This window comes from Phragmites australis, chromosome 11 (genome assembly GCF_958298935.1).
Source record: "Phragmites australis chromosome 11, lpPhrAust1.1, whole genome shotgun sequence".
NCBI lineage: Eukaryota > Viridiplantae > Streptophyta > Magnoliopsida > Poales > Poaceae > Phragmites > Phragmites australis.
In genome coordinates, this window is record NC_084931.1 from 25126579 (window position 1) to 25136544 (window position 9966).

The 9966-nt window shown below is 46.3% G+C and overlaps 2 protein-coding genes across 2 annotated transcripts; both read right to left on the minus strand.

The window, feature by feature from the left end:
• Positions 1-2378: 2378 nt before the first annotated feature.
• Positions 2379-3216, minus strand: LOC133884086 (alpha-amylase isozyme 3B-like). Its single transcript, XM_062323468.1, has 2 exons — positions 3205-3216; positions 2379-2906 (listed from the first exon to the last, which is right to left on the minus strand). Exons 1-2 carry the CDS (start codon positions 3214-3216, stop codon positions 2448-2450), a joined length of 471 nt encoding a protein of 156 aa, XP_062179452.1. The 3' UTR covers positions 2379-2447.
• Positions 3217-3381: 165 nt separating this feature from the next.
• LOC133884251 (uncharacterized) lies at positions 3382-4019 on the minus strand. The gene is made up of 2 exons (XM_062323605.1): positions 3898-4019; positions 3382-3789 (listed from the first exon to the last, which is right to left on the minus strand). The coding sequence occupies exons 1-2, from the start codon at positions 4017-4019 to the stop codon at positions 3450-3452; spliced, it is 462 nt and encodes a 153-aa protein (XP_062179589.1). The 3' UTR covers positions 3382-3449.
• Between the last annotated feature and the right edge of the window lie 5947 nt (positions 4020-9966).

Consider the following 9966-nt stretch of genomic DNA (forward strand, 5'->3'; position numbering starts at 1 on the left):
AGATTGTTATTTATAATGTGACATCAGTTGTTATCTCAGATGGTGTACCTGCAAGATCCTTAGACCTGAGATTATCATTGATTCCCAGAATATATAGTGACATACTTTGATGTTATCAAACGCTATTCCGTAATTGGGTAGTCATAAAGGTAGTTTTCGGGTTTATCATGAAACATTTCGTGAGGTGTGAGCGATCAAGATGGAATTTTCCCCTTCTTGATAACAGGAGAGATATTTCTGGGCCCCTCGAGGTAATTAGATTGAGAAAGTGTATGGCCATACCAATATGTTTAAAGAGTTAATCACGATGAATCTACTACTTGATCGAGTGAATGGTCAAGCTATCACAAGGTGGTACGTATCTCGCCTTGAGCTTGACCGGTATAGGGAACGGTGCATGTGTACAACGTGGGAGCTTATTGGGGAGATCTATATAAGCAGAGGCGTGGGGTGGGCGTGGAGAGGTGAGCTACTCCGAAACCCTAACCGTAACCCTCTACACGATCTCCCAAAATCCTAGCCACACGCGATGTGTCACATCGGCGCTCAGCGATCCTGCCTAGTACGTGTGGATACCATAGAGATGTTGCTGCTATTGCGGCGCTGATCTCCTCGGTGTGAAGATTATGACGCTTTTTTTCAGCTGGTCGAGGATTTACTCGTTTGGTCGACATACCTGCTCGTCTGGTCATGGAGCACGACACGACCACTCGGAGCTGGTCGAGGACACGACAAACCTGCTCAAGGAATTGGTCGAGGAACTGGTCAAGAAGCATGACCACCTACTCGGAGCTGGTAGAGAAGTGTGATCACATGCGCGGGGCTGATCGCGGATCTGATCGAGAAGCTGTTCGAGGAGTTTGACGCGTACGATGTTAGATCGATCTACTTCAGTTCTTCTTCCACTGCACTGCGCGTCAAGTAGTAACGATCTATGATCTCCTGCTTACCTGATTTCCTGAATGAATACAATAGAATTTTTTTGTTTTTAAGCTACCATAGCTAACCCGTTTCACAACAGGTGGAGGCAGAGACTGAGTCCATTGCGCCTTGCGCCAAAGCGTTGTAGCAGCAGCAGTATGATGAGAGGGAAGATGCAGAGGAAGAGCAACGCTACTACTTGGGCCATGGCGGCCTGCACCATCATTTCTAAATTCTAGTCAGGAGTGGATCGAGTGATATGGCTATGCTTTGGTGCTCTTTGTTGTTGAGTGCATGGATATATGCCTCCTAATTTATAGCTGAGACGCATGACACAAGAGTTCCTCCGAGGAATGCATGCATACCCAACGTGAAATTTCCATATGTCCTTGCGCACGCACCAGTTATTAGGACCGGTAGTTATAATCTTAAGTTATTACTGTCGATTGCGCAGTTAAAATCCGACACCGATGATGATTTCTATAATAATATATCCATAGCCGTCAAATTAATGAGATGCCTATGTGGTCGCACTCCGGCTGGCCGGCCGGCCGGCAAACTAGAACCTCAGATCAAATATATACTAGCTGCGACCACACACTAGTTATAGTAGGCTAGCTACCTAGCTAGTAGATATAGATCTAGCGCGATCGTTCTTGGTAGCTACGTCTCACAATTTCCATTAGCGCGTCGATCTCTTTCCCTTGCTCTTTCTGCTAGATCCCAAGCATTCGCAATGACACGTACGTGTTTCAAGAGGGGATTCTTGATTTCACAGTCTGCGGTTGAGAGATCCTCTTCCGTGATCATGTATAGTTTTTGGATCGCCTGCTCTGCAGGTGTACATCTCTCCTTAATTATTACAGCACTTGTCTGGCACTTCAATTTGGCTTCACCTTCTTCACTGATTTGATTGTTTGGATTTTGCAAATCAAACGAGCATCACGATCTATCATATAAACTAAATGACACAGCCCAGGGAACGGATTGGATCGGATCGGATCGGATCGGATCGGATGAGAAAAGGATTGATATGATCGAGGTGGTCCTTCAATATTACAGTATTCTGAGAGAGAAAAGAATGCAGCTCAGATGGATGCATGAAATTGACCCAACTGTTTCTGGAGAAACGAAAATACACATCAGGAGTACTTCTGGTGAATGCAGCTCCTCTATTGAACTATTATTATGCTTGATTTGGTGCAGTTTTCTGGTGTATTTCTCGCCCAGAGAATAAACACGTTCCTAAACTGGAACAACTTATTTTGACCCCCAAGGTCTCTTCGTTTCAGTTATCTGGTCTGGTCCCTCCTTTTGATAACAATCCTTATCTTGGTAATCACATATCTCTCATCCTGTTTTGTCGAATTCTGTCTTTCATTATTGGTATTCGATCGGTAACTGTTCCTTTGCTTGCTTTGTAGGTGAACACACTTGTGACCTCTGCATGCTGATAGTAAGGTGTTCTTTTTAACAGAGATCTTTTACGGTAGAAAATAATATCGGTGAAGGAGAGTATCGTTATTTTAATAGAGTATTTTAGTAATGATCGTATTATTTGTAAAATTATGACTAATTATCCTTACGTCTACGTTCTTTGTATCAATGTTTAAGATCCTATGCAGCAGATCTAATTGTTCCGTTTCGTCGTGCCTCAATCCAGTTCGTCGCGAGCCGCCACCACCTGCGCCCGTCACCTCTGCGCGCGCCAGTTCGGGGAGCTCCTCCTGCACGCGCGGGTTGAGGTGGTCGATGTCGGACGCCACGGCGAAGTCCGCATCCATGTCCCGGTGGCCGCAGCCGTTGGAGTACTGTGTGTCGTCGCTGCAGATCATGTCGGTGGTGCCGCCTTCGAAGACGTAGTAGATGCCGCGGCTGTCATTGTAGTCGGCGCACCGGTGGTTGATCGCGACGTCGGCGACGCACTGGATGCCCCTGGCGTGGAAGCCGGCGATGAGCGACTTGAGCTCCGCGTGGGTGCCGTACTTGGATGCGTCCAGGTCGTACGGACGGCGGCGGGAGCCAGACGTGCGTCACCCCGGCCCTTCAGGGAGTTGTGCCACCCGCCTTGCTTCTTCCACGACTCCCAATTGAACCCCTGCGTCAACACTCAAGTCCAGAGCTCTTCCTAATGAGACTGGGTTTAGCAAATTTTAGGCCATGGTACAAGTGATTTTTTTTAAATAGTACATTTATACGTCGTTGGTGAACTCTGCCATCCGTTGGTGGTCAGAGAACGCTGTTAGCTGTAGGTGTAGCTCAACAGACATTTCACTACCATACATGACTCTCCATGGTGTAAAAAAAATGCAAGAGAGCAGGTGACTGGTGAGACATTCATCAAGATTGAATGGCATTGATGAATAAGCTTAACATGAAAATGCTTCCAACGGATTAAACGACAACACAGATCAAGCATTGCATTATCAGGAATAAATGGCATCAATACTGAAAACCAACACTAAGTCACAACGGATACAAGGTTTGATGCTCCCACCAACCTGATACAAACTGAAAGAGGGCCACGCTCATCTTGCTGATCCAACCACCAACCCGTTGTGAACTTGTAGTAGAAGCAGACCATCACTGACACAGTGTACTTTAATACCCAGGCATTCATGCAACAACAATGCAAGATCCTTCGATAGGTTTTTCAGCCTATTAGAATCTGCAGCTCCATCTTCTCCTGAAGTTACATGTGGTTCTCCTAAAGGATGATTATTCTGACGAATGCTATCATGAAACATCTGAAGTGCGTCGTCTGCAGAAATTTCTTGCACAGAGTTGTGTAGATCCTGTAATTTTCCTCTGCACTGGACATTGGGCAGCAGTTTTTCTTTCAAGCTGTCAGGAAGAGTAGCTAGCGCACTGCTTTGAAGGACAACAAACAGAAAAAAAAAACAAATTAAAGCGAACATTAGAAGAGAACGACCATACAAGAAAGCTATTCGTGGCAAGATAAGAATCCACCGTTACCCTGTAACCCCACGAACAAGGCCCCACTTGTAGCCAACATGAACAGACTGCCTAAACGCAACATTGAAGCCCTCCAGGGCAGAGTCCTTCTGTCCTTCTGTTATGCCATCCCTACAACCCATCTGCAGTAAAATTGAAAGCTTAAAGATTTTAGAAATTGCCGCTCCGTTCCTCGAACTCTTGTTATGCCATCCCGATAACAAGAGTTCAAGTTATTTAAACGCACGGTCCTTAAAACCACGCATCAAAAAATAAGGACATCCATATAACCCATCTCCTTATTTTGCTCGTCTATCCCTGTGAGGCCACTTCTATTCAACATCCTGATGTTTTCTGTAGGTTACATGTGCTGAACTGCACCAACTGCACTTAAATCGTACACATCTCGGTGTTTTGCCCTCTCTCAGTAGACCTGTGTATTTGTTTTGAGGTCGACACCAAGACATCATTCATTCTTCCTAGCACCTTCAGTAGATCTTTTCACTAACTAGAAATTTGGATGACTACAAATGAAATGGATGGCAGTAGCACTAAACATTCATGTTTTGGCTGTCATATAAGTGTATATTCTAGGAAATGTGGTAACTAAACTAGAAATTTCAGGAAAATCTAGTGCGTTGTTAAGAATTGAGAGCTCATAAATTTTCATAATGCAATAGATATAAGAAGTTAGCTTATTGTACGTTCAGATTATTAAAGCACGGGTTTTTGCTATCAATTACCTTCCTGCTTTACCATAAGCATCAATCAAAGTATTATATGTGACGGGGTTGGGACGGATACCCGCGCGTGCCATATCCGCCAGCAAAGACATCACCTTCTAGAAATCGTAGGCGTGCAAGCAGGACTTGATGAGAATCGAGTACGTCTGGACATCGGGCCGGCAGCCAGGGGTGTCCTTCATCCGATCAAGCAAGGAGAACGCCTCTCGAAAGCGGCCGCTCCTGCTGTGAGCGGAGACAAGGGCCGTGTAGGACTCGAGGTTGGGGGCGCAGCCCTCGTCGAGCATGGCCGCGAAGAGCTCGTGCGCCTTCTCCGGCTGCTTGCAATTGCCGAGCATGGTGACGTCACGCCCAGTTTTAAAACAACAAATTAGATACATTTTACATATATATTAGAATCAATTTCATTATATATGCAGTAAGATTATTAGTGATAAACAGTACTATATCACATAAAAACAACTTTATTAAAATAAATACTATAGTTTTAAACAACAAAGGAAAAATAAGAGGAAACTCCAACAAAAATTTCAGGACACACCACGTACAATTGACACAACGCTACCTAAGACGCTCCGTCTTCATTATAGTCTTCAGATTACTTGATCTTCGCATAGTCTTCTCAAACTGAGTAATATTTATTATTAAAAATAACAAGTGTGAGTACATATCGTACTCCGTAAGTATAAGAAGTATTACATAAAAGTTTGAGATAAGAAAGATTTGACTCAGGTTTACTGCATCTATGTCATCCTAACTTAGGACTCAAAAGGATACAACAGTCATATTTACTATATGTGATGACACCAACATTAAGAGAAACAGCTCATCGGATTCCATCCAACTACCAAACTCACCAGATATTCCATATTCGGCTACCAACTCATCGGGTTACCACCACCCGATTACCAAAACCAATCATCCAAAATTCCCTTCTAATCATGAAGAAATCCAAGCCCGCTCTTTACCGTGACACTGCTAATATATCTGTTTTACACTCTGCAAAGGTTGCATACTGTCACACCCGGTTTTAAAGGAAACAAACCAGATGTATTCCACATGTATGCCAGGATCAAGTTTTTCATACATGTAGCGACATCATTAGTGATAACATAAACTGTGTCTTAAATAACGTAAACATTCCTTACAAAAGGACCCGAAGGTCTGAAAGAAAATACTAAGAAATCTTCAAACGACAGCGGAACTCCCATCCATCCACAGGCGTTGTCCGGGGGAAACACCAGCGTAAGATATGGCCTTCTAAATGACGCCTCCTTCCTTCTAGAATTCAGCATCATCGTCCAGGAAATCCTCGAAAGCTTCACCTTCTGAGCAGCATCCGGAAGTTGGGAGAAGGCAAGCGTGAGTACACAGAGTACTCAGCAAGTGGGGGAAGGTATGACATGCAGGCTAATGACAAGGAAAAAAATTGACTTGGAGATTACTGCGACTATGCCCAACTAAACCAAACAAAAATAACCTAGCAACCTATTTACTAGATTATATTCCAACAAATAAAGAACATAGCTCATCGGATTCCATCCGACTACCAGACTCACCAAATATCCCATATCCGACTACCGACTCATCGGGAGTACCACCACCCGACTACCCAAACCAACCCTTAAGATTCCCATCTAATCATGAAGAAGTCCAAGCTGCTCTTGACCGTGAGCACGACTGATCGATCAGTTTATTTACTCTGCAGAGTTTGCACACTTTACCCATGAGTCGTGATTCCCGTTTTGCCTTACACTTCTGGGGTGTAGAGACGGGGTCTCACTACAACGCCGTAACAAAGTACCTCCACATCTATAAGCACCCACTAAGGTTTCACCGCTAACAGGGATTCCATCCACTGCAGAGGCCCCCTCTTGTGCCACTTAACCGACCATTGGTGCGTACAGAATATGAAGGGCACTAATTACTTAGCCAGGCCGTACCCATATAGGCCTCATGGTTGTGCTGTTATGCCGGGTTACAGGCTCCAAGAACCGGTCCTTAGGATCCCACACAAGAACGTACACAATCCCTGCTGTGTAGCTCCACCACATACTAGCCATCTAGTTGGGATCCCTAGTTCAAGTTACTACAAGATTATCATTCCCCAAATACTTGTTTCATAGACATTAGTCAAAATTCATAATTATTCCAATCCCTGACTGCACTAGCATGACTACCCTTTTCATGTCCCAAGACCCAAAAGAGGCTACAAGGAATGATCACACAAATTCTAGTAAAATCCTATTTATGGGATTTCATAATTGGACAAGCATGCAGCCAAGGAAAATAAAACTATAATGTCCTATAGTGGAATCAAAGTGATCAAGAACACTTGCCTTCGAAAGTAGGCTGCTCGAAGTCTTCAAAAGCTTGGTCCTGAACACTGACACTCTGCTCATCTCCTAAAGCCAAAGCACACACCGAAAAGCAACAAACAAAAAGCTAAATACAACACACCAAACATGGTCAATTAACTCTAAAAAGGCTATTAAAGGAAAGTACACACTGCTATGATCTCGGGAGCGCGAAAATCACCTAAATCGGAGCTCGTATGAAAAAGTTACGCTAGTTTTACTCTATAGGGGCTTTTCTGAAAGGTTGCAGGGACTAAGTTGTGAAAACAGAAAGTTCTAGGGGCTTATGAGCAAAGTTCAGGGACCTATAAATAATTATCCTAAAGTTCAAGGGTCTAAATGCAATTATCCTAAAGTTCAGGGGCCTAATTGCATAAAACAGAACTATCTAAGGGCTTATTTGTGAAAACAGTAAAGTCTAAGGGTCTATCTGCAAGTTTACCTAATTTCAAAGAATAACTTGATTTATTTTTATACTGAAAACCCTAATTATTGCGCAATGCTGATGTCACTGGCTGACATGGCGGCTGACTGGGCTCCAGGGCTGACATGGCTTTGTCACGTAGGACAGGAACACCCACGTGGCGCGCTGACGTGGCTCGGCTTGCTGACTGGGTTAAAGAGGACATGTGGCGGCTTCCTATTGGTCTGCGAAAGGGTACGGGGTATTCTAATCTAGGCCATTCACCGACGATCGGACGGCCGAGAAAGGTTGGGGAGGATCGGCGACCGACGGCGACTGAGGGTCGGCGGCACCGCCTCGGGCTTCGCCGGACTCTCGCCGGAGATGCTCTAGAACGCGCTACGAGCTACCATTCTCTACGGGAAATGGCGCAAAAGAACGGGAAGGGCACGGGGAGTCTCACCGAGAGCTTGTCGACGGCCGGGGAGGTCTCGGCGGTGGTCAGCGACGGCAAAACACGATGGCGGAGATAGGAGCTTGGTGAATTTGCGACTGCGGTGACGGAGAGGCGAAATTGATGGTCGGAGGAGTTCCCTGGGAGGCATGTGGAGATAGAGAGGGCGTCAATTGGCCGCGGGGATGAACGGAGTTGGCTGACCATGGTGAAGGGGCGGTGGAGCTTACCAGCGGTTAGTGCGAGCACTGTTCCGGCGGTGGAGGGGCTTTGGCGAGCGGTGAAATGGATTCCCCACGCTTCGGTGATGCTGGCGGTGTGCTCAGACGCGGCGGGGTCGGCTCGGGCGCGACGGATTGCTCGGCGAGCTCGGCGACGGCGGCGTTCGGTTTCTCGGTGTTCACGGTGAGATGGGGAGCGAGATGGCGGCGCTGTGGGGCTAAATAAGCGGGGGCGCGTGCGCAACCGAATGCGTGGACGTGGGCGCGTGGGGCGGAGCGTGCTGGCGAAAGCGGAGTGCGGGCGCGCGGTGGTTGCGGGAGCAGCGCAGGCGCGAGCACGGGCATGGCGCGGTGGAGAAGAAGGCGCTGACAGGTGGGGTCCGGGTGTCGGCGGGAGTGCGCGGGGGGGGGGGGGATTCGGGTTGGGCTGCGCCAGGCGAGCTGGGTCGAAACCGGGAGACTGGGCTGGGCCACGAGTTTTGAACGGGTGTCACAAACCTACCCCCTTAGGATGAATCTCGTCCTCGAGATTCGGAAAGATCGGGAAAAAGGCCGAGAAACTCTGCTTTAAGATCATCTTCTCTTTCCCAGGTGGCTTCTGCTTTCGAGTGATGTTTCCACTGTACTTTATACATACGGAGCCTTTTGTTCCGGGTAACACATTCAGATATTTCGAGAATCTTGACAGGGTATTCTGAATAGGACAAATCCTCCTGAATATTCAGCTCCTCCATGGGCAGTTGCTCCTTCGGGACTCTCAGGCATTTCTTCAGTTGCGAGATATGAAAGACATTGTACACACCAGAGAGCTGGGGTGGTAGATTCAGTTGATAGGCCACTTCCCCCCTCCTTTCCAATATCTAGAATGGTCCAATGTATCGGGGTGCTAGTTTACCCTTGACTTTGAATCTGCGAAGACCTCTGATCGGGGATACCTTGAGATACACGAAGTCTCCGACTTCAAAGGACATCTCTCGACGTCGATTGTCGGCATAACTCTTCTGCCTAGATTGTGCGGTCCGCAAGTTGTCTCGAATTTCCTGCACTTGCCTTTCTGCATCCCTTAAGACTTCTGGGCCAAACACTTGGCTCTCTCCGGTTTGATTCCAGAATAGTGGGGTCCTGCACTTTCTTCCGTATAGTGCCTCAAAAGGGGCCATCTTCAGGCTGGCTTAGTAACTATTATTATATGAGAACTCTGCATAAGGGAGGTTCTTATCCCAACTCTTTTCGTTCTTTAAGGCACATGCTCTCAACATATCCTCTAGAATCTGGTTGGTTCTTTCCATCTGCCCATCAGTCTGCGGGTGGTAAGCAGAGCTAAAGTTCAATCTGGTGTCCATAGACTCATGCAGTCATTGCCAAAATCGTGATGTGAACTGGGTACCACGATCAGATACTATCCTCTTGGGTACTCCATGCAAACACACAATCCTAGACATGTACAATTCTGCGAGCTTTTGTCCTTTGTATGTCTCCTTGACTGGTATAAAGTGAGCGATTTTTGTTAGCCGATCTACTATGACCCATATAGAATCATAACCGGATTGGGTTCGGGGTAATCCCACTATAAAATCCATGCCGATTTCTTCCCATTTCCACTCAGGTACTCTTAATGGTTGGAGTAATCCGGTAGGTCTCTGATGTTCAGCTTTGACTCGCTGGCAAGTGTCACACAGGGCCACATATTCTGCTACTTCACGTTTCATTCCGTACCACCAATATTGATCCTTGAGATCCTGATACATCTTAGTGCTTCCCGGGTGAATAGAATAAGCTGAGTCATGGGCTTCTCTTAGAATTATTTCTCGAACAGTTTTGACATTCGGAACACATATCCTTTTCTTGTACCACACCACTCCCTGCTCATCTTCCGTGAATCCTGGGGCCTTGTACTTTTTAATGAGCTGTT